The sequence below is a fragment of the Typopeltis vanoorti genome, chromosome 9, assembly GCF_054136105.1.
Source record: "Typopeltis vanoorti isolate ZY-2024b chromosome 9, IOZ_Tvanoo_1.0, whole genome shotgun sequence".
NCBI lineage: Eukaryota > Metazoa > Arthropoda > Arachnida > Uropygi > Thelyphonidae > Typopeltis > Typopeltis vanoorti.
The window spans coordinates 128312319-128338246 of NC_143557.1; the positions used below are offsets into that span (position 1 = coordinate 128312319).

General features: G+C 39.1%; 1 protein-coding gene across 2 annotated transcripts in view; it reads right to left on the reverse strand.

Annotated features, from left to right (window-relative positions):
* The window catches only part of LOC150103528 (uncharacterized), a 139689-nt gene that overhangs the window by 33631 nt on the left and 80130 nt on the right, over positions 1-25928 (reverse strand). For both annotated transcript variants that reach the window (XM_090398212.1, XM_090398211.1), the window contains one exon: positions 8369-8439. In XM_090398212.1, coding sequence (XP_090254338.1) covers positions 8369-8439 — 71 coding nt within the window. The remainder of the gene's footprint in view (positions 1-8368; positions 8440-25928) is intronic.

Genomic DNA, 25928 nt, shown 5'->3' on the forward strand with positions numbered 1-25928 from the left:
GGTATAGTGTGTTCAGGAGTGACAGGGTGAATAAAAAGGGGGGAGGAGTGTTATTGATGATAGCTGATGAGCTGCAGCCAAGAAGTATAGAAGTTGAACTGCAGGATAGAGAAAAGAGCACATTTGAGGCTGTTTGGTGTGAGATAGAATCTAGCAGAAGAAAATATACAATTGGGTGCTGCTATAGACCAGGTGATGGAATAGATGGTGGGGATAGTATGCATAGGCCAATAGAAGAAATGAGTGGAAGGAGGGTAATTATTATGGGTGATTTCAATTATGGTAACATTGACTGGAAAGAGGAGAGGGCACATGGGAGGAAGGAATTGGATTTTATGTGGTTATTAAGTGACAACTATCTACGGCAACATGTAGTGGAAAATACCAGGGCGCAGAGAGTGCTGGACCTTGTAATTGCAACTGAGAATGTGGCTGTAACGAACATGACCATGTTGCCACCAATTGGTGAGAGTGACCATAAGGTCATGACTTGGGAGGTGGCTAAAGGAGTGGAATTTACAATTAAGACAGGGTATGGAATTACCGGGCTGGTAAGTATGACAAGCTTAGGTGTGTGCTTGGCTCAGTGCCATGGCATGTAAAACTACAAGGGGTGGATGTTGATAGTACATGGAAGGTGGTTAAGAAAGAACTGTTTGCAGGAGGCAATGGTTGACTGTATACCAAGAGTCCGAATAATAAATCAAGTAGGGGTTAAATGGATGAATAACACTATTAAGCTTGAGCTGCAAAAAAAGAAACAATTGTGGAGGGAATTTATAGGAGAAAGGTGACCATCAGGCGCAGGAACAGTATAAAGCTCAGGCCAGGATGGTAACAAGGGTGGTAAGAAAAGCAAAAGCAGATTACGAAAAAAAAATTGGCCATGCAGGCTAAAGAGAATCCCAAACAGTTTTTTCAATATGTTGCAAGTAAAAGGAAAAATGCTCATGGTAGAATGATCTTAAAAAATGCTGAGGGTAGGGAGGTAACCAAATCAGTCGATATTGTGGAATTACTGAGCAAGCACTTTCCAAGAGTATATCATCCAGGTGGTGACTTTGCAGGAATGGAAGAACCAACAGCTTATACTGGAATTGTGATGAATGAAGTAGAGGTAACTAGTCTATTACAGAACCTCAATGTCAATACATCTGTGGGATTGGATGGTATACCAGCTCATGTCGTACGTGAAGCGGCTCAAGAATTGTCAGTGCCCTTGACCATTTTGTTTAACTTGAGCCTCAGGACTGGGTCAGTCCCAAGGGGGTGGAAAGAGGGGAAAATAGTTCCGATGCACAAAGGTGGTTCCAAGGCTGCTGTTGAAAATTACCGGCCAATCAGCATAACAGGAATCATTATCAAGGTCTTAGAGAAAATAGTCAAGAGGAAAATACAAGATTGGATAGAAGAAAATGGGATACTGTATTGGGGACAGCATGGTTTTGTAAAGGGTAGGTCATGCCTCAGTAACTTGCTCACGTATTATAACACAGTGACGGCTGAACTGGAAAAGGGTAATGGGTTTACAGTGATTCTACTGGACCTTGCTAAGGCCTTTGACAGGATACCACATGGAATTCTAATCAGTAAATTGCAGCATATGGGGATGGATATAGGGTTGGTGAGATGGATAGGAGGGTGGTTGACGGAGAGATATCAGAGAGTGGTTTACTCAGGAGTAGAGTCCACAAGATGGCCTGTGACTAGTGGTGTGCCACAAGGATCTGTTCTTGGACCACTGCTGTTTAATTTGTTCATTAATGATATAGGAAAGGATCTGAGAGGAACAGTTCATTTGTTTGCGGATGATGCGAAGTTGGGGAGGGCAATAGTGAATGCAGATGACGTCAGAATTTTGCAGGATGATTTGGATAGATTGGAGGTCTGGGCTGAGGAGAATGGATGTCAATTTAATGTGGCAAAATGTAAGGTTATGCATTTTGTGGTGAAAAGATTGGCATCAGTTTACTGCATTGGTGGAACTGTGCTCCAGGAAATTGATGAGGCACGAGATTTAGGAGTGTTGGTGGATAAGGAATTGAAATTTAGGGGACACATTGCAAAAGTGGCCAAATCAGCTCATCAAATCACTTGGTTGCTGAAGAATACGTTGACAAGCAGAGACAAGCAGGTTATTGTTCCTCTGTATTGAGCCTTGATAAGACTCCATCTCGACTACTGTGCCCAGATTTGGTCACCTAGGTTTCTTCTTGATGGGGAGGAGGTGGAGAGGATTCAGAGGCAAGTGACCAAGATGATAGCAGGTCTGTGGAATGAACCTTATGAGAACGGGTTGAGGATTTGTGGGTTGCAAAAATTGGTTGATAGGCGGAGGAGGGGAGATATGATTGAGACATTCAAATTACTGAAGGGTTTCTATAAAATTAATCCAGAAGAAGAATTCTGGGCAAAAGTGTGGTTAGTAAAGGTGTTAGAGCTGGGTTCTTTACTTTTAGAGTAGTGAATGAGTGGAATGCGCTCCCTGAGTCTGTGGTGGATGCTGTGACAGTGAATGAGTTTAAGGCGAGGTATGATAGATACTGTATGAATGTTGAATAGTTGTGATGAATATGATTTGGGGCCTCCCTCGATGAGTCTAATGACTCCCTGGAGTTGCCCGTAATAATAGTAATAGTAATAATATTTTTTTAATTTTCCAATTATTGTGCATAAAACATCAGTAGTATTTAACCAGTGAGGATTACTGAATGGTGACACTTCTGTACAAAAGTGACAGGTATGACAAACATTAGAACATGATTTATCATGATCAATTTGTTTTGGTTCTGTAAAGATATAATTTTATGTCTCATGCTGGCACTCCAAGTGAAATAACTTGACAAATTTTAAGAGTGATTCTAAATACCAGATTTGATTACATCTATCCAGTCAGTTTAAAAACACTAGTAACAGTTTGAATCATTTTGTTGATACAAATTATCTTTTTAAAAATGAACAATATGGACATCTTGTTATACATCACATTTTATTAAATATCAATCAGCCAGAGCAGAATTGGTGCAACAGGGGATGGCTAATATTGATATAACTATCTCAAATTTCAGTGATGGCAATGGTACAAAGAAAACATGTTTGCCATAATAGAGTTAGGAGTAGCAGGATCAAGGGAGAAGGAAAGGGAGCATCTCGTGGCAGACTAGATAATAGATAGTGTGATTTGAGATATGAAAAATCTTGAAGGATGGTAATGGCTGTGTCAATGAATCTCTGTAAAATAGGATGCATAGAAAGAGAGAATGTTCGAGGAGGGTGAGTGAGGGATGCAGGTGAGCAAGGAAAGAATGGATCTGTGTGAGGAGTGTTGTGAAAATGCAGATGATATGATAGTGATGGTTGATGCAAATGATCAGAGAGATAGGGTGAATACAGTGGCAGGAGATCCCAGGTTATTATTAGGAACTGCACAATCAAAAAGTGTGAGAGAGGGAAGATAGTGAGCATTTTAATTAAATATGATGATGAATTATTGAGAAGGAGAGCAGCAATAATGAATAGCATAATGGCAAGGATATGTCAAAAGAGAGATCTGGAATGTGACAAAGGAACTTCTTCATTTCATGTATACTAATGCCAGGAGAATTAGGAACAAGAAGGAAGAATTTTTGGCCTTGATTGGTTCTTCCTGGCCACAGGTTATTGGCATTAATGAAACATGGCTGATGGAAGATGATATAGTTAGTGTGATAGAATGTGTAGGTTATAGTGTGTTTAGGAGGGACAGAGAGAATAAAATGAAGGGAGGAGTGTTTATTGATGATAGCTGATGAACTGCAGCCAAGGAGAATTGAAGTTGTATTGCAGGATAGTGAAAAGAGCTCATTTTAGGCTATTTGGTGTGACATTGAGACTGGCAGAACAAAATATACAGTTGGGTGCTGCTATAGACCAGGTGATGGGATAGATGGTGGAGATAGTATGCATAAGCAAATAGAAGAAATGAGTGGAATGAGGGTAATTATTATGGGTGATTTCAACTATGGCAACATTGATTGGAAGGAGGAGAGGACACATGTGAGGAAGGAAATTGATTTTATTCAATTACTAAGGGAAAACTATCTGAGACAGCATGTAATTGAAAATACTAGGGGTTTGAGAGTGCTTGATCTGGTAATAACATCTGAGAATTTGATTGTAATGACTGTAATTTGACTGTTGGAGCTGGCTAAAAGTGTGGAATTTTCAATTAAGACAAGGTATATATGGAATTACCATGCTGGCAAGTATGACAAGCTTAGGAGATTGCTTGAATCAGTGACATGGCATGTAAAACTGTTAAGGCTGGATGTCGATAGAGCATGGGAAATGGTCAAGGAGCATTTACAGGAGGTTATGGCTGATTGTATACCTAGGGTCCGAATAGTAAAACAAGTAAGGGTTAAATGGATGAATAACACCATTAAGCTTGAGCTGCAAAAAAAGAAACAACTGTGGACGGAATTTAAAGAGAAAGGTGACCTACAGGCACACAAACGGTATAAAGCGCAGGCCGGAATGGTAACGAGTGTGGTAAAAAACCAAAAGTGGATTATGAAAGGAAACTAGCTATGCAAGCTAAAGAGAATCCCAAACAGTTCTTTCAATATGCTGCAAGCAAAAAAAAAAAAAAACTGTACACAGCAGAATGATTTTAAGGAATGATGATGGTAAGGAGGTCAATGAATCAGTCAATATAGTGGTATTACTTAGTGAGCACTTTGCAAGAGTATATCATCCAGGTGGTGACACTGAAAAAATTAAGGAACCATTAGTTTATAAAAGAATTGTGATGAATGAAGTGGAGATGAATAGTCTATTACAGAACCTTAATGTGAATACATCTGTGGGAATGGATGGTATACCTGCTCGGGTCTTACATGACGAGGCTAAAGAATTATCAGTGCTCCTGACCATGTTGTTTAATCTGAGTCTCGGGTCTGGTTTAGTCCCGAGAGTGTGGAAAGAGGGGAAAATAGTTCCACAGCATAAAGGAGGATCCAAGACTACTATTGCGAATTACCGACTGATCAGCATATTAGGAGTCGTTCTCAAGGTCTCGGAAAAATACAGGAATGGATTAATGAAAATGAGATACTGTACTGGAACAGCATGGCTTTGTGAAGGGTAGATCATGCCTCAGTAACTTGCCCAAGTTTTATAGCACAGTGATGGCTGAACTAGATAAGGGTAATGGGTTTACAGTGATACTGCTGGACCTGGCTAAGGCATTTGACAGGATACCACATGGAATTCTAATCCGTAAACTACAACATATGGGAATGGATATAGGGTTGGTGAGATGGATAGGTGGGTGGTTGATGGAGAGATATCAGAGAGTAGTTTATTCAGGAATAGAGTCCAAAAGATGGACTGTGACTAGTGGTGTGCCACAGGGTTCTGTTCTTGGACCACTGCTGTTTAATTTGTTCATTAATGATATAGGGAAGGATGTAAGAGGAACAGTTCATTTGTTTGCTGATGATGCAAAGTTGGGTAGGGCAATAGTGAATGCAGAAGATGTCAAAATCTTGCAGGATGACTTGGATAGATTGGAGTTCTGGGCTAAGGAGAATGGATGTCAATTTAATGTGACAAAATGTAAGGTTATGCATTTTGGGGTGAAAAGATTAGCAGCAATATACCACATTGGTGGAACTACACTCCAGGAGATTGACGAGGTCAGGGGTTTGGGAGTGTTGGTGGACAGGGAGTTGAAGTTTAGGGGGCACATTGCAAAAGTGGCTAAATCAGCTCATCAAATCACTTGGTTGCTGAAAAATACTTTAAGAAGCAGAGACAAACAAGTTATTGTACCTCTGTACTGAGCCTTGATGTGAGTGAGTTCAAGGCAAGGTATGATAGATACTGTGAGAATGATGTTGAAAGTTTATTTTTCACTTGGTTAGAGTATAATAAATTTAGTCTTCAGGACTGGGGTAAGGTGGTACCACCTTACCTCAGTCCTGAAGATACTTTCAGGCACAAACTTTGTTTGCTCACACTTGGATAAAGGATTAAACTAAATTTATTATAGTCTAACCAAGTGAGAAATAAACTTTCAACATCATTCTCTAAATCCAGAGTAATCTAATAATATGGTGGCACACCTTATGGCAACTCCTATAGGTAAATATGACCTCTCCATTGCTTCTGCCTGGTATCTCCACTTCAGGGCCTGGCTCCCACTGAAGAGACCTCAATAAAGGTCGAAACTAGTCTGGGTAGTGACCTTTCCCTTAATGCATAACATTCTACATATCCGCAAGGAGATGTGTTTTGCATTATGGGAGATATTGAGATAGGAGTGTTGGAAGCTTGCTCCACCTTTGCAAGGAGTGGCCTGGTGTTGTACCACCTTACCCCAGTCCTGAAGATACTTTCAGGTGCAAACTTTGTTTGCTCACACTTGGATAAAGGATTAAACTAAATTTATTATACTGTTAGAATGTCGTACTGTTGTGTGGACATGATGTTTAGGGCCTCCCTGGAGTCGTCAGTAATAATAATAATAATATGTGGGTGATTGTGGTGCATTTAAGGATAGAAGAGAGATGTATGCAAAAGATGGCGTGTAATGTGGAAAGGCTCATGTGTTCATCGTACATGTTGATTAATTTTAACAGTATAGATGAGAACACAGACTGAGAAGAAAATAACTATTTATTAACTTATTGCTGATATTTTGCTAGTATTCTATCCAGCATCTTCAGAGCACAAAAACAGTTTGTCACAGTATGCAAGACAACAATGATCCAGTGTAACAATGTTGTACAATTGTAATGTACAACACAAAGACTAAAGTCCTAATTAGGGGCACCATCTATGTTGGGGAAAAAACACTGTGGACATCTGTCTCAGTGAACAAAAAAAAATACAAAAAAAAAAAAGGCACTCTTGCTATGGCAAGTCAGGTCTAGCAGACCATGCTTTGGATACCCCTGCACACAGGAACAATTTGAAAAAAAAAAAAAAAAAAAGTGCTACACAGAAGCTTCTATAAGTCAGAAAAGGCAGCCTCTTGGAATCAACAGAAGCCTTGAAACATATTCCAAACTTCAACAAGTATGGCTGTATAAATTTGCCAAAGCTTTGGGAGCCAGTCATCTTAAGATCTAATTAATACCTGCTTTCTCTCTTTGTTTTTCCCAACGTACATGGTTCCTATTTAACTTTAGTCTTTGTGTTGTACGTTACAATTGTTCAAACTAATCCCATTGCTACACAGGATTATTGTTGTTTCGCATACTGTGACAAACTGTTTTTGTGCTCTGAAGATGCTGGATAGAATACCAGCAAAATATCAGCAATAGGTTAATAAACAGTTATTTTCTTATCAGTCTGTGTTCTCATCTATACTGTTAAAATTAATCAAAGATGGACTGTATTTGTAGGCTGCTAGAGAGATTATTGTCCTTGGGTTAGAACTCTTCCCAGATATTTCCCTGGTATCTCTAGTTTCTCTTCCCTAAGTGTTAGGGAAGAGAAACTAGAGATACCAGGGTGGATTGGGAAGGGGGTTGCCTCTTGTGGGTATAGCCACATGGCAGATGGGAAAATGTTATATGGTAGGTTATTATTATTATTATTATTACCCTAAGACCCCATGCAATCAAAGACTCATCTAGGAGGTTCTTTTGTCATACACATAGATCATCATATTGCACCTTAAACACACTCAAATTCTCTGCAGACACTACCCTCTCAAGCAAGGCATTCCAATCATTCGCAACTCTGCATGCAAAAAACCTGCTTCTCATCCCTTGCTCACACCCTCCTTATATAGCTTCCAGGGAGGACCTCTGGTTCCCCCATAATCTCCTGCCATTTTCTGTAAAACCTCTTCAACACTGATTCTATAACAACTAACTTGTAGGTCTCTATCATATCACCCCTCTTTCTCCTATCGACTAGACTCTGTATATTGCATCTTCTCGACCTTTCCTCATATTCAACATTCCAGAGATCAGAACCTACCTTAGTCAGTCACATCTGGACCCTTCATCCTACTGGGAAATGGCTAGCTACCACCTAAGTGATCATTTCACCATCACTCTCACCAACAGGAGGGAAATTTGACACTGTATTTATAATAACATCCTTTGATGACATGATCAAATTCAAAACCCTTGATCCTCATGTACTCTCTGTTATGTACTGCCTGAGGATAGTTGTCTCTCAAATATCATTTCCTGGCTATATAGATATAAGTATCCAATATAATAAAATAATGATAATAAAAATAAATAATTTCTTTCAAATAATGAGTATCTAAACAAAAAATATTTAAAATAGCAGGAATAAAAGATTCCAAACTAAAATATTCAAAACAGTAGTATTAAGATATTCCAAAATTAAAGCATCTTCTTACTTATCAATGGTCGGTTGATAAAAAATTTTCACTTGCTGAATTGTCATTTCTTTCATCTGCTGTAAGTTGTACTAAAAACAGTTCAAAAATAAAAAAGTATTACTATAAACATAATTATTATTATTATTAAGGGCAACTCCAAGGAGTCCTTAAACTCATCGAGGGAGGCCCTAAACATCCTATTAAGAACTATCGAACATTTGTGCAGTATCTATCATGCTTTGCTTTGCACAGTCATGGCACCCACAACAGATTCTGGCAACCTATACCACTCATTCACCACTCTCCAAGCAGAAAACCTAGTTTTAATGCCCTCACTAATTACATTCTTACTCAGTTTCAATGGACGGCCCCGAGTTCAGCCACCAACACACCTATTCCAAAAAATTTGATCTGAATTAATCTTGTAAAAACCCCTCAGTAATTTGTAAGCCTCAATCATATCACCCCTTTTCTGCCTATCAACCAGTTTCTGTAACCCAGAAATCTTCAACCTGTTTTGTAAGGTTCATTCCATAGACCTGTTACTATTACTATTATTACGGGCGACTCCAAGGAGTCCTTAAACTCATCGAGGGAGGCCCTAAACATCATGTCCACACAACTATACGACATTCTCACAGTATCTATCATACCTTGCCTTGAACTCACTCACTGTCATAGCACCCACAACAGACTCTGGCAGCTTATTCCACCCATTTACCACTCTAAAAGTAGAGAATCCAGCTGTAACACCCCTGCTAACCACACTCTTGATCAGCTTCCATAGGTGTCTCCCTAGTTCTTCCACCACCAGTCCTGATCTCAAAAATATCATCTGAATTAATCCTATAGAAACCCTTTAGCAATTTGAATGTCTCAATCATATCTCCCATTTTCCACCTATCAACTAATTTCTGCAACCCACAAATCTTCAACCTGTTCTCATATGGTTCATTCCATAGACCTGCTATCATCTTAGTCACTCGCCTCTGGATCCTCTCCACCTCCTCTCCATCAAGAAGGAACCTAGGTGACCAAATCTGGGCACAGTAGTCGAGATAAGGTCTTATCAAGGCTCGGTACAGAGGTACAATAACTTGCTTGTCTCTGCTCGTCAAGGTATTTTTCAACAACCAAGTGAGTTGATGAGCTGATTTAGCTACTTTTGTAATGTGCTCCCTAAACTTCATCTCCCTATCCACCAACACTCCCAAGTCCCTGGCCTCCTCAATCTCCTGGAGTACAGCTCCACCAATGTGGTATACTGCTGCTAATCTTTTCACCCCAAAATGCATTACCTTACATTTTGTCACATTAAATTGACAACCATTCACCTTAGCCCAGAAATCCAATCTATCCAAGTCGTCCTGCAAGATTTTGACATCTTCTGCATTCACTATTGCCCTACCCAACTTTGCATCATCAGCAAACAAATGAACTGTTCGTCTTAGATCCTTCCCTATATCGTTAATGAACAAATTAAACAGCAGTGGTCCAAGAACAGAACCCTGCTGCACACCACTAGTCACAGGCCATCTTTTGGACTATACTCCTGAATAAACTACTCTTTGATATCTCTCTCTCCATCAACCTATCCATCTCACCAATCCTATATCCATTCCCATATGTTGTAGTTTACGGATTAGAATTCCATGTGGTATCCTGTCAAATGCCTTAGCCAGGTCCAGCAGTATCACTGTAAACCCATTACCCTTATCCAGTTCAGCCATCACTGTGCTATAAAACTTGAGCAAGTTACTGAGGCATGATCTACCCTTCACAAAGCCATGCTGTCTCCCATATAGTATCTCATTTTCATCAATCCATTCCTGTATTTTTCCCTTAACTACTTTCTCCAAGACCTTGACAATGACTCTTGATATGCCGATCGGTCGGTAATTTGCAACCATAGTCTTGGATCCTCCTTTATGCAGTGGAACTATTTTCCCCTCTTTCCACACCTTTGGGACGAAACCAGACCCAAGACTCAGATTAAACAACATGGTCAAGGGCACTGATAATTCGTTAGCTGCTTCACGCAAGACCCGTGCAGCTATACCATCCAATCCCACAGATGTATTCACATTAAGGTTCTGTAATAGACTATTCACCTCCACTTCATTCATCACAATTCCCGTATAAACTAATGGTTCCTTCATTTTTTCAATGTCACCACCTGGATGATATACTTTTGCAAAGTGCTCGCTCAGTAACTCCAATATATCGACTGATTCAGTGACCTCCTTACCATCGTCATTCCTTAAAATCATTTTGCCGTGTACAGTTTTTTTTTTTTTTTGCTTGCAGCATGTTGAAAGAACTGTTTGGGATTCTCTTTAGCTTGCATAGCTAGTTTCCTTTCATAATCCACTTTTGGTTTTTTACCACACTCGTTACCCTTCTGGCCTGCACTTTACACCGTTCGTGTTCGTGTGCACTGTTCGGTCACCTCTTTCTTTAAATTCCCTCCACAGTAGTTTCTTTTTTTGCAGCTCAAGCTTAATGGTGTTATTCATCCATTTAACCCCTACTCAAAAGAGCTCTTTTCGCTATCCTGCAATACAACTTCAATTCTCCTTGGCTGCAGTTCATCAGCATCATCAATAACACCCCTCCCTCCATTTAATTCTCTCTTTCCCTCCTAAAGACCCTATAACCTACACATTCTATCCCACTAACTATATCATCTTCCGTCAGCCATGTTTCACTAATGCCAATAACTTGTGGCCAGGAAGAGCAAATCAAGGCGAAAAATTCTTCCTTCTTGTTCCTAATACTCCTGGCATTAGTATACATGAAATGCAGTGGTCCCTTTGTCCCACCCCTATCTTGGTGCGTTATTCTAACTATCCTATTCTGATTTTTCATCCTTAGTACTGGCTCAGATACATTATATACATTCTTACACTCAACTGTTTGACTGATGTCCACATATCCACTTCTTCCCCCCCCCCCCTCCTTGGTAGTTCTAGTTTCCCTGGTTCTGCACATCCATTTTCACTTCATTCAGCAACACTTTTTCCAGTCTCCACACACCAAATCCATTCAAATGCAGGCCATCCATCTTGTATAAATCCTTTCGCCCATCAAACTCATTCCACACCGCACCATCTGCATAACCTGCGCATAATGTCATTTGCGATTATGGCCCTCCTTCTAAACTCCTCTTTGTCTTACCGCGGCAACAGACTCACCATTCTACTATCTTGGTCACTCATCTCTGGATCTTCTCCGCCTCATCACCAAGAAACCCCGGCACCCAGATCTGCACGCAGTAGTCAAGATGGACTCTTATCAAGGCTTGATAAAGAGGAACAATAATCTGCTTGTCTCTGCTCATCAAAGTATTCTTCAGTAACCAAGTGATCTGATGAGTTCCTTTAGTCACTTTTTCCATGTGCCACCCAAACTTTAACTCCTATCCACTAACACTCCTAAGTCTCTGGCTGTGTCAATTTCCTGGAGTACAGTTCCATCAGTGTGGTATACAGCTGGTAATCTTTTCATCCCAAAATGTATAACCTTGCATTTTGCCACATTAAACTGACATCCATTCTCCTTTGCCCAGTCTGCCAATCTATGCAAATCATCCTGCAAATTTTTGACATATCTTTATTAACTATTTCTACCTAACCTTGCATCCTCAGCAAATAACTAAACAGTTCCTCTCAGATCCTTTCCTACATCATTAATGAATAAATTAAACAGTAGTGGTCCAAGAACATAACCTGGCATGCCACTAGTCACAGGTCTTCTTTTGGACTCTATTCCTGAATAAACTATTCTCTGATATCCCTCCATCAACCACCCTCCTATCCATCCCCATGTGCTGCAGTTTACTGATTAGAATTCCATTCTAATCAGTAAATATCCTATCAAAGGATATTTACTGATTAGAATGGAATCCTATCAAAGGATTTTGCAAAGTTCAGCAGTATCACTGTAAACCTATTATCTTTATCCAACTCAGCTGTCACAGTATTATAAAATGCAAGCAAGTTACCGAGGCATGACCTACCCCTTCACAAAACCATGCTTCCCCTCCCCCCATACAGTATCCCATTTCCATCTATCCATTCCTGTATTTTGCTCTTGACCAATTTCTCCAATACTTTGACAACAATTCCTAATATGCTGATCAGTCGGTAATTTGGCACATCAGTCTTAGAGCCTCCTTTATGCAATGGAACAATTTATTATTATTATTATTATTACGGGCAACTCCAAGGAGTTCTTAGACTCCTCGAGGGAGGCCCTAACATCATGTCAAGAACAACTATTCAACATTCACAGTATTTATCATACCTCGCCTTGAACTCATTCACAGTCATGGCACCCACAACAGACTCTGGCAGCTTATTCCCCTCATTCACCACTCTCCAAGTAAAAACCCTAGCTCTAATACCCTTGCTAACTACACTCTATCCCAGCTTCCATGTATAGCCCCTAGTCCTCCTGTCCTATTCTCAAAAATATCTTCAGAATTAATCTTATAGAAACCTTCAGTAATTTGAATGTCTCAATCATATCACTCCTTTCCCACCTATCAACCAATTTCTGCAACCCACAAATCTTCAACCTGTTCTCATAAGGTTCATTCCATAGACCTGCTATCATCTTGGTCACTCATCTCTGGATCCTCTCCACCTCCTCCCTATCAAGAAGAAACCCTGGCACCCAAATCTGGGCACAGTAGTCTAGATGGGGTCTTATCAAGGCTCGATACAGAGGAACAATAACCTGTTTGTCTCTGCTTCTTAAAGTATTTTTCAGCAACCAAGTGATTCGATGAGCTGATTTAGCCACTTTTGCAATGTGCCCCCTAAACTTCAACTCCCTATACACCAACACTCCCAAATCCCTGGCCTCTTCAATTGCCTGGAGTATGGTTCCACCAATATGATATACTGATGCTAATCTTTTCACCCCAAAATGCATAACCTTACACTTTGCCACATTAAATTGACATCCATTCTCCTTAGCCCAGTCCTCCAAACTATCCAAATCATGTTGCAAAATTTTGACATTCTGAGCACTCACTATTGCTCTACCCAACTTTGCATTATCAGCAAACAAATGAATACTTCCTCTCAGATTCTTTCCTATGTTGTTAATGAACAAATTGAAGAGTAGTGGTCCAAGAACAGAACCCTGCGGCACACCACTAGTCACAGGCCGTCTTTTGGACTCTACTCCTGAATAAACCACTCTCTGATATTTCTCCATTAACCACCCTCCTATCCATCTCACCAACCCTATATCCATCCCAATATGATGCAGTTTACTGATTACAATTCCATGTGGTATCCTGTCAAAGGCCTTTGCAAAGTCCAGTAGAATTACAGTAAATCCATTACCCTTATCCAGTTCAACCGTCACTGTGTTATAAAATGTGAGCAAGTTACTGAGGCATAATCTACCCTTCACAAAACCATGCTGCCACCCATACAGTATCCCATTTTCATCTATCCAATCCTGTATTTCTCTCTTGACTATTTTCTCCAAGACCTTGACAACGATTCCTGATATGCTGATCGGTCGGTAATTTACAACAGCAGTCTTGGAACGTCCTTTATGCAGTGGAACTATTTTCCCATCTTTCCACCCCCTTGGGTCTAACCCAGACCGGAGACTCAAATTAAACAAAACGGTCAAGGGCACTGACAATTCTTTAGCCGCTTCACGTACAACACGAGCTGGTATTCCATCCAATCCCACAGATGTATTGACATTGAGGTTCTGTAATAGACTATTCACCTCCACTTCATTCACCACAATTCCCGTATAAGTTATTGGTTCATTCATTTCTGTTATGTCACCACCTGGATGATATATATTCTTGCAAAGTGTTCACTCAGTAATTCAACTATATCAACTGATTCAGTTACCTCCCTACCATCGGCATTCTTTAAAATCATTCTGCCATATACATTTTTTCTTTTACTTTTAAGAATCCCAAACAGTTTTTTACATATCGAAAAACTGTTTGGGATTCTCTTTAGCCTGCATGGCTAATGTTCTTTCATAATCCACTTTTGCTTTTCTTACCACACTGTTACCCTTCTAGCCTGTGCTTTATACTGTTCATGTGCCTGCCAATCACCTTTCTCCTTAAATTCCCTCCACAGTTGTTTCTTTTTTTTGCAGCACAAGCTTAATGATGTTATTCATCCATTTAACCCCTACTTGATTTATTATTTGGACTCTAGGTATACAGTCAGCCATTGCCTCATGCAAACACTTCTTAACCGCCGCCCATGCACTATCAACATCCAGCCCTTGCAGTTTTACATGCCATGGCACTGAACCAATTAAACTCCTAAGCTTGTCATACTTACCAGCCCGATAATTCCACATGTACCCTGTCTTAATTGTAAATTCCACACCTTTAGCCACCTCCCAAGTCAAGACCCTATGATCACTCTCCCCAACTGGTGACAACGTGGTCATATTCGTTACAGCCAAATTCTCAGATGCAATTACCAAGGTTAAGCACTCTCTGACCCCTAGCATTTTCCATTACATGCTGTCGCAGATAGTTATCCCTTAATAACCGCATAAAATCCAATTCCTTTCTCCCATGTGTCCTCTCCTCCTTCCAATCAATGTTACCATAGTTGAAATCTCCCATAATAATTACCCTCCTTTCACTCATTTCTTCTATTTGCTTATAGATACTATCTCCACCATCTATTCCATCACCTGGTCTATAGCAGCACCCAACTGTATATTTTGTTCTGCTTGCCTCAATTTCACACTAAATAGCATCAAATGTGCTATTTTCTTTATCCTGCAGTTCCACTTCTATTCTCCCTGGCTGTAGCTCATCAGCTATCATCAGTAACACTCCTCCCTCCATTTTATTTTCCCTATGACTCCTGAACACACCATACCCATCACATTCAATCCCACTAGCTATATCATCTTCTGTTAGCCATGTTTCACTAATGCCAATAACCTGTGGCCCGGAAGTGCCAACCAAGGCCAAAAATTCTTCCTTCTTGTTCCTAATACTTCAGGAATTAGTATACATGAATTGCAGAAGCCCATTTGTCCCATCCCTATTTTGATGCCTTATACTAACTATCCCATTCTGATTTGTTGTCCTTTGTACTCGCTTGGGCATATTACACACATTCATACACTGAACTGTCTCCCTAAAGTCTGCATATCTACTCCCACCCCCCTTAATAACTCTAGTTTTCCTGATACTGCATATCCACTTCCACTTCATTCAACAACAGCTTTTCAAGTCTCTGTACATCAAATCCATTCAAATGTAAACCATCCATCTTATATAAATCCTTTCGCCCATCAAACTCACTCCACACATCCACAAATTACACACCACTCCTCCTGCATAATCCGCACATAAAGTCATTAGCAATTTTGGCCCTCCTTCTATTCTGTTCACTGTCATACTGCAGCAACAGACTTACCATCCTAACTCTCTCACTCTTCTCTTTTGCTACCTCAAGTAATTTCTTTAAATCCTCTCTCATAGCCATTTTGTCTCCTTTCAAATCATTTGTTCCTGCTACTACTATCAGTTCTTTCACCCTCTGTTTTTGCATTCTAATTGACTCACTTACATCCTTAACGTTCGCACTAGGTTGGTACGATTTTGTTAAACTCTCATCTATCACACCTCTTTCCAAAGAATCTCCATACAACACTCCCCTCTTTCCACCCCCTCAGGACTAACTCCGAGCTGAGACTTAGATTAAACATTATGGTCAAAGGCACTGACAATTCCCTCGCTACTTCATGTAAATCTCAAGCTGGTATACCATGCAATCTAGCTGTATTCACATTAAGGTTCTGTAATATGCTCCTTTTCATTTCTCCATTTCATTACCTCAGTTCCCGTATAAGCCTATGGCTCTCTCATTCCTGCAATATCACCACCAGGATGATATATTCTTGCAAAGTGTTCACTTAGTAATTCTACTATATCGAATGATTCAGATACTTCCATACCATCGGCATTCCTTAAAATCATTCTGCCATATACATTTCTTCTTTTACTTGCAGCATATTGAAAGAACTATTTGGGATTCTCTTTAGCCTGCATTGCTAACTTCCTTTCATAATCTGTTTTTGCCTTTCTTACCACACTAGTTATCCTTTTGACCTCTGCCTGCAAGTCACCTTTCTCCTTAAATTCCCTCCACAATTGTTTTTATTTTTTGCAGCTCCAGCTGCTGATGGTATTCATCCATTAATTCCCACTTGATTTACTCTCCTGATTCTACATATGCAGTCTGCCATTATCTCCCTCAAACACTCCTTTACCAAGTCAATATCAGAATCCAGCCTTTGCAGTTTCACATGCCATGGCAATGATCGAAGAAATCTTCTAAGCTTGTCATACTTACCAGCCCTGTAATTCACATATACCACATCATAACTGAAAACTCCATACATTTGGCCACCTTCCAGGTCAAGACCATATGATCACTCTCACCAATTCGTGGCAACGTGATCCTATTCGTCATAGAGAAATTCTCAGATGCAATTACTAGATCGAGCACTCTCGAACTGTTAGTATATTCCATTATATGCTGTCACAGGTAATTATCCCTTAGTAACTGCATAAAATACATTTCCTTTTTCCCATGTGTCCTCTCCTCCTTCCAATCTATGTTCCCATAGTTGAAACCCCTCTTACCTGTCCTCCACTCATCGAGTCTATTTGCTGATGCATACTATCTCCATCATGTTTTCAATTCCCTAGTCTATAGCAGCATCCAACTATATATTTTGTTTTGCTGGCATCAATCTCACACTAGATAGCCTCAAATGTGCTAGTTTCACTGGCCTGCAGTTGATCTTCTACTCTCTTTGGTTGCAGTTCATCAGCTATCATCAATAACACCCCTCCTCCTCCCATTCTTTTCTCTCTATCCTGCCTGAACACACTATACCCTTCACATTCTATACCACTAACTATATGATCTTCTGTTAGCCATGTCCCACTAATGCCAATAACCTTCATTAGTGTTTATAAAGTTCCAAAGCCCCTTAGGTCCACTGCTATCCTGCTGCATTATATTAACTATCCCATTGTGGTTTGTTACCAATGGTACTAACTTAGGCATATTATATAGGCACATTCTTACACTCAACTGCCTCACTGATGTCTGCATATCCACTCAACAGCTTATCCCCCCCTCCTCCTGACAGCTCTAGTTTCCCTGATTCTGCGCATCCACTTTCACTTTATTCAACAACATGTTTTCCAGTCTCTGAACATTAAATCCATTTAGATTCAAACTATCCTTCTTGCATAAGTCCTTTTGCCCATCAACCTCACTCCACACCACTCCTCCTGCATAACCTACACAATAAGTCATTCGCTATTTCATCCCTCCTTTTCAACTCTACTCTGTCATACTGCAGCAACAGACTCACTATCTTAACTCTCTCGCACTTTTCTTTTGCTACTTCCAGTAATGCTTTCATGTCCTCTCTCATGCCATACTTTTTTCCTTTTAAATCATTCATTCAAACCACGATGATCATTTCTTTCACCCTACCCTTTTGTGCTCTAATAGTCTCACTAACATCATTAATTATCAAAACATAATAAATAAATAATTAAAGTAAAACACAATATGCAGAGTTACTCAATTCATTTTGGGAAAACAATTACAAATTTGAATAATAATGTTTTGAGAGAATGTGCTAGGGAACTAACAGTGCCTTTGACCTGGCTTTTCAATGAAAGTCTGGCTGCAGGAAAGGTGCCCATGGAATGGAAGGAAGGTAAGATAGTGCCATTGCATAAGGGCGGTAGCAGACGGGAAGTGTCTAATTATAGGCCAGTTGGTGTGTCATCAGTAGTTGGTAAGATCTTGGAGAAAGTAGTGAAGGACCGTATATTGGGCAGATGAGGGTAATGTTATCTGTGAGAGTCAACATGGATTTGTGAAGGGGCGCTCTTGTTTTAGCAATATGCTAGTCTTTTATGATAAAGTTACAAGAGCATTAGATGAGGGAAAGGCATATACTGCCATTTTCTTAGACTTAGCGAAGGTATTTGACAGGGTGCCACATGATAAGCTGATATTTAAGTTGCAGCACATGGATCTGGATGTCAGATTGGTCAACTGGATTCAGGATTGGCTGTCCGATAGGTATCAGAGAGTTGTGTATGGTGGGGCAGTTTTAAGGAACCAGAGGGTTACAAGTGGGGTCCCACAGGGCTCAGTACTGGGACCTATATTGTTTAACCTTTATATCAATGACATTGTCAGTGGATTGCAAGAGGATATTCAGTTGTTTGCAGATGATGCGAAGCTGGGAAGGATTATTAGTAATAGTGCAGATGTGGTAGCCCTGCAAGAGGATTTGAATAAGCTAGATAGATGGGCAAATGAATGGGGGTGTCAGTTTAATGCAGCAAAATGTAAGGTCTTGAGGTTTGGGAAACATCGATGGGATGCTGCATTCTCTATGGGAGGAGTTATACTGGAGGAAGTAGGGGAGACAAGAGATGAGATCTGGGGGTTGATGATTGATAGAAACCTGAAATTTAGGGGACATATTGCAAAGGTGGTGAAGGGTAACACAGAGGATTGCTGCAATTATGAGAAGGACACTGACCTGCAGAGATAAAAGGGTTATCATTCCGTTGTATAAGTCACTAATCAGACCACACTTAGACTATTGTTCTCAGATTTGGTTCCCAGGATTTGAAGGGGATAAATTAACTGTGGAAAGGATACAAAGATGGATGACAAAGAGGATTTCAGGACTGTACAATGATAGTTATGAGGATCGGCTGAGGGAATGTGGACTGCAGAGTTTGGTGGATAGAAGAAGGACAGGTGATATGATTGAGACTTTTAACCTGTTGAGAGGTGGTTACAGGGTTGACACTGGGGAGTTCTTTCGCTTGGTTGAACAGCGGGAAGGAAGACTTATACGTTGGTTAGACATAACTGGTAATTAATTTACGGAATTGACAACGCATATAAAGTAAATTAATTAAAGTTATCTTTAATTAATTTACTTTATATGCGTTGTCAATTCCGTAAATTAATTACCAGCGGGAAGGAGTTATGACAAGTGGCCACCCCTGGAAGTTACGAAAGGAATCTGTGAGCAAGAGGGTGAGGAGTGGTATCTTTACATGAGGGTGATTGAACCATGGAATGCATTGCCTGATGGAGTGGTGAGAGTGAGAACGGTCAATGAGTTTAAGGAGTGGTATGATAGACTTTGTGTTTCTTAGGGGGGGGGAACCTCCCACGATGAGTCTTTTGACTCCATGGAGGCTTGAATAATAATAATAATAATAATGCTAATTCTTCCCAAGTTACTCACAAAATACATCTCATTCAGAATAACGAAATGAAATTACTGAAAAAAACATAATACATTAACAAGTTCTTATTTTATGAGAGTCTGTAGTTGAAGAATATACAATTTTTTTCATAATTATTATTATCAGTGACACACCCAGAGGGGAGGGACAAGGAGTCCTGGCTTCCTCCAAAGAAAAAGGGAAAAAAAAAACACTAGAAAATTTTCCAAAAACGTTTTCCTAATTAAAATTAATTTATTAAATTTATGATGTGTCGTGTCTTCTATTTCTATACTACTTATGAATTTGCGATCATCGCAGATGATCAGTCATAGGTTGCATGTGATGCATAGTTTGTATTGTCAAACCATCTACTCAACTCCCCGCCCCTTCCCCAAGATTAAATCCTGAATGTGCTACTGATTATTATTATTATTGTATGGGCACCTCCATGGAGTCCGACGACTCGTCACAGGAGACCAAAACTATCCCCCACACAGTACTATCATACCTTCTAGCAATGCCCTTGCAACTAACAATCTCTGGCAGCCCATTCCATTCATTCACCACTCTCCAAGAGAAAAATCTAGTCCTCACAGCCCTACTAACTCCACTGTTACTCAACTTCCAGGCATCCCTAGAAGTTGAGCAAGAGTGAGGTTAGTAGGGCTGTGAGTACTAGACTTCTTGCTATTTTCTTCCCCTGTAGCCAAGCACTGAAATATTTCTCCTGCATTAATCCTATAAAACCCTTTAAGTAACTTAAATGTTTCTATTATATTCCCTCTTTTATGCCTATCACACAACTTTTGCAACCCTCAACCTATTCTCATAGGGAGCATTTAACAAGCCATTCACATCCACATCCTCTCCATTACTTCCTTATCCCCAAGAAACCCAGATTACCAACCTGAGCAAAGTAATCCAGATGTGTACATATCAAGCCCATATCAAGAAGAATGATAACTTCCTAAACAAAGTAATCCTATGAGATATCTTGCCAATATGCCCTCCTGCCATCCTGTGCAGTCCCTGCTTAAGAGTTCTATCATCTATTTAAATCCACTTGATTTATCTTGGGAATTTATCTTGATTTATCAAGATAAATAATGAAGCAGTAGCAATATGCAGTCTGCTACTAAGGATTGAAAAATCGGATTATGAGAAGAAATTAGTCGAGCAGGCAAAAGGAAAATCAAAGCTTTTTTTTTTTTTTTTATGTGGCAAGTATGAGAAATAATGACTATAGGATATCTGCTCATTTATTGGCAAAGATATTGGCAGTTCCTCTCGCAGGGGAACTGCCAATGCCTTTGACTAGAATGTTTAATTTAAGTCTCAGCTCTGGCAAAGTCTTTCAAAATAATTCTTTTGCATAAGGAGACTAAATCTATGGCAGCCAATTATAGAACAATCAGTATCTCAGAATTGGTAGTAAAAGTACTGGAAAAGTTGGTCAAAAAGAGAATTCAGAAATGAGAGGATAAGAATATCATACTCTATGAGAGGCAGCATGACTTAATGAAGGCTTAATTATGCCTTAGTAATCTACTAACGTTTTATAATAGAGTGAAAGCTGAGTTGGATAAAGGGAGTGGCTACATGATGATACTGCTGGATTTTGCAAAGTTGTTTGATAGGATACCACACAGAACTCTGTTATGCAACCTGCAACAAATAGGGGATAGGAAACTGGGGATATTGATAAAAGAGTGGCTGCTGGACAGATATCAAAAAGTAGTATATAGGTGAGCAGAATAAAGAAGGCAGGTGACTAGTGGTGTGCAGCAGGGTTCAATGCTTGCACCACTGCTGTTTAATTTGTACATAAATAATACAGAAAATAATCTGAAGGGAGATAGGCAGTTGATTGCTGATGATGGAAATTTGGGTAGGGTAATAGTTAATCAAGGTGATGTAGAGAGCATGCAGGATGATTTAAATAGGCCGACAGTATGGCCAAAATATAATGCATTTTAGTTTAATTTGGAAAAATGTCAAGTTTCATTTTGGAGTAAATAGATTCCAAGCTGTGTACCATATTAATAGAACTGTACTGCAGGAAATTGATAAAGCAAGGGATTTGGGAGAGTAGTAGACAGAGAGTTGAACTTAGAAGGGCATATTGCTAAAGTAGCCAATGTAGCTCATGTATTACTTGATTATGGAATTACAGACTTTCATGGGGTCAAGAGACTCATTATGGGACTGAAGAACACACTAACAACAGAGATAAGAGTTATCATTCTTCTTTATAAACCCCTGATATAATGACATATGGAGTCCTGTGCTCAGGTCTGGTCAACTGGGTTTCTGGAGGATGAGGAAGTGGTGGATAGGATCAAAATGCAAGTGACCAAGATAGTGAGTGGTTTGTGGAATTCTCCCTGTTAGGATAGATTGAGAGTTTGTGGGTTGTAAAAGTTGACTGATGGGTGAAAAAAAAAAAAAAAAACGGGGCAGCAGGGGATATGATAGAAAAATTTAAGTCGCTTAATATATAGTTTTATAGGATTGATGCGGGGGAAATGTTTCAGCACTTGGCTTGAGGGGGATGGGGAGAGAACAAGAAGTCATCCCTGGAAGTTGGGTAAGAGTGTGGTTAACAACGGTGTGAGGACTAGATTTTTCACTTTGAGAATGGTGAATGAATGGAATGGGTTGACTGAGTCAGTTGTGAGTGCTTTGTCTATTAATGGTTTCAAGGAGAGGTATGATAGATATTCTGTTGATAGTTTGGGTCTCCCACAATGATCCTTAGAATTCCATAGAGGTGCCTATGCAACAACTATAATAATAATAACTACATTGTAAATATGTGTATGTGCATGAACGGTTTAACCCTTTACTTCAATATAAAAAGGAAACACCTGAAACTAAATTATTATGTGTCACATAATAATATATAATAATAAACTATAAATCTAACTGCACATAGATTTGTATCCCAGGATATCACAAAAAATGTTTTATTCTAAATTAAGCCATTAACTCATTAAACCCATTAAGAGATTAAGTTTTCACATACTTCATAACCAAAATAAAAATCTTGAATTTACAAAACGACAAATATCCAACATAAAATCAGTATAACTTAACTATGCAAGCATCACTATTTTCTTCAGATCACAAGAAAAATGCTGTGATTATACAACTTCCCTTCAATTTTCATAGGCTATCAGTTATTATCCTATATGGACAATACTTCTGGAGTTTCAGTTTCTTGCTTTCTACAAAACTTTTATTCCTTCTTGAATTCACACATGGGAAAGACTAACACAAAAACTGCTATCTATATGAAGACAGCAACATAAGGCAATCAAATTCTAGTTGTAGTCAAGGTGTTGGAGAGATTGGTTAGAAATAGAATACAAGATTGCGTTGACAGACATAGTAATCTTTATGATGGTCAGCACAGATTTGTAAATGGTAGGTCTTGTTTTAGCAATTTACTTGCATTTTATGATTAGATAACGAGTGTGTTAGATAAGGGACAATCATATACAGTGATATTCTTGGACTTTGTAAAAGTGTTGGATAGATTACCACATGGTGATAATAATAATTATAATGGATAAGTGGGTGAACAAGCTATAGAGGATGGGAATAAATAGTATAGTGATTAGATGGATTAGTGATTGCCTCTCTGAACAATACCAGTAAGTTGTATATGATGGAACAGTGTCTTAAAAAAGGGAGGGTAACCAGTGGTGTGCCAAAGGGCTCTGTTCTTGGTTTCTTGCTGTTTATCTTGTTTGTAAATGATATATCATTTGAACTGACTGTGGATCTTCAGCTGTTTGCTGATTATGAAAGTTGGGGAGAATTATAAGTAGCACTGCTGATGTTAATTCCCTTCAGGAAGATTTGAATATACTTTTGACTTGGACAAAGCAGTGGGATTGTAGTTTTAACATTAATAAGTGCAAAGTTTGCATTTTGGAGTGCAGAAATATAAGACTGTACTATATTGATGGTGCTGTACTTACTGCAGGAAGGGGATGAGATTCAAAATCTGGGAGTGATGGTTGACAGTAGACAAAGTTTAGAGGACAAATTGCAAGTGTTGCAAAGACTGCACATCATAGTGCTGCTTTGATAAGAAGTACACTGACATGTAGAGATAGTGAGGTAGTTGTGTGTGTTCAGATTTGGTGTCTGTATTTCATTGTAATGTGGAAACATTGGAGAGGATCCAGAGATTAATGATTAAGACAATATCAGGACTGGAATGTTGGCTATGGTGAGAGGTTGAAGGAATATGGATTGCAGAGTTTGATGAATAGGAGGAAAAGAGGTAATATGATAGAGATATTATTATTTTTAATATTATTTTGTGACAACTCCAATGAGTCCAAAGACTCATCGAGGGAGGGCACCTACTCTACAACTCTTCATCTCCAGCACTTAATTCACCAACTATACCAACCGATACTATCATCGTCATCATCATCATCATCTACACCAATGCCATCTACTGCTCCCCCACCACTAGTATTTTTTGTCTGTAAATTGCATGTTCTGAAGGCTGATTTGTCTGTAAGCGGGATGAAAATCCGAGTTTTTCAGGTAGAAAAAACCCTGCTACTTCTGTATTAGATTGGCTAACTCATCTTCAATTGAAAAAAAAAAAAAAACAATATAAAGATTCCTCCTGTCATGATGAGAATCGAACTTAGGCATTTTCCAACTGAATGGTGCAACATACCATCGTTCTTCAAATTGCACAATAGAAGTGCTTAAGCAATGTTTAAGTTAGTCAGGGAATTTTATCGGATAAATCCTGAGGGGATTATAAAAAGAGTAGAAGGCAAGAGGAAAGAACCAGAGGGTGGTGAGGAAGGGTATAAGGAGTAGATTTTTTTTCAATGGAGAACTGTGAGTGAATGGAAGGCATTACCAGAATATGTTGTTAATGGAGGGCATGTTAAGGATTTTAAGACACAGTATGATAAATATGTTGTCAGTTGAATGAACCTCCTACAATGAGTCTGCCGACTCCATGAAGGGTGTAATAGTAATAATAATTCTTGTATCTTAAAATCACAGAACATTAAAGAAAACATATCTGGTTTTCATCGAAGACACTTCTATAACTTATTACTTTCTATATGAAAGTAATTAGCAAGCTCTATTGATAAATTACTAAGAACCTCATCAACAGTGTTATCACTTCAGAATAACTTTGAATTCTATATGAAAGTTTGTGCCTTTGATAAAACAAACAACAACCACAAGCCTTCAAAAACTCTATAGGCAGAAAAAAATTTCAAATTTCCTATGCAAAAGGATCACAATGATTTTTCCTTATATCCCTCATAAAAACCGCACACTTATCTTTTTATGCATGGATATTCTCTCACACACACATAGTCTTCTATAAGCTCTAAAAGAAGATAGAAGGAGGAGAACTGTGGAGTTTCTATTCAGTTGTCATATATATTGAAGACACAGAAGCTTTACAGTTCTCCTCCTGCTCTTTTTCTCCTCCTGAACACTTAGCAACACCTACCATAATGTTCATTTTACTTCTACGCAGGCCTGGAAATACATTTGAGCAACTTGCTCTAGTCCACCATTGTGTGCTGCCATTACTGTTTCAGCAGTGTGCTTGAAACAACAATAGGAGGAGAAAAAGGATAAGTAAGTTTTTTGTGTGGGGAGTAGTAGGAACATGGAATGCATTGCCTGAGAAGGTGGTGAGAGAATAGGCAATGAATGAATTTTAAGGAGTGGTATGACAAATTTTCTGTTATCTAAATGTTATCATGAAGAACTGGAATAATAATTTTATTTATGTTTTTTCTTTTGTACTTTTATTTAATTAGCTATATACAAGACAGTGTTCAAACCAATTTTAATTTATGGATCTGAGAACTGTGTTAGAAATAAAACACTTGATCGAATACTGGAGACCACAGATATGAGAGTATGAGAAAGATTAGTGTAGTGAACAGACAGCATCAATAGCTATATCATATTAAAAATGAGTGTATTAGAAAAGAACTTGGAATGCATTGCCTGAATTTTAGCATTCAGGAATGTGCAGAACTAATCTCAGGTGGTATTGCTACTTAAACAGATGGGAGAGAAAAGGTTAGCAAAAGAAATGTTTTTTGCCAATGGAAGGAACAAGACCCAGACAAAGACCAAGATCTAGGTGAATTGATACTGTAAGCGCTGCCGTAGATGACTGAAATATAAGATCTGATAATCCTCAAATGTGCGGGAAGGCTTACGTCTTCGTCGTACATGTTGATTAATTTT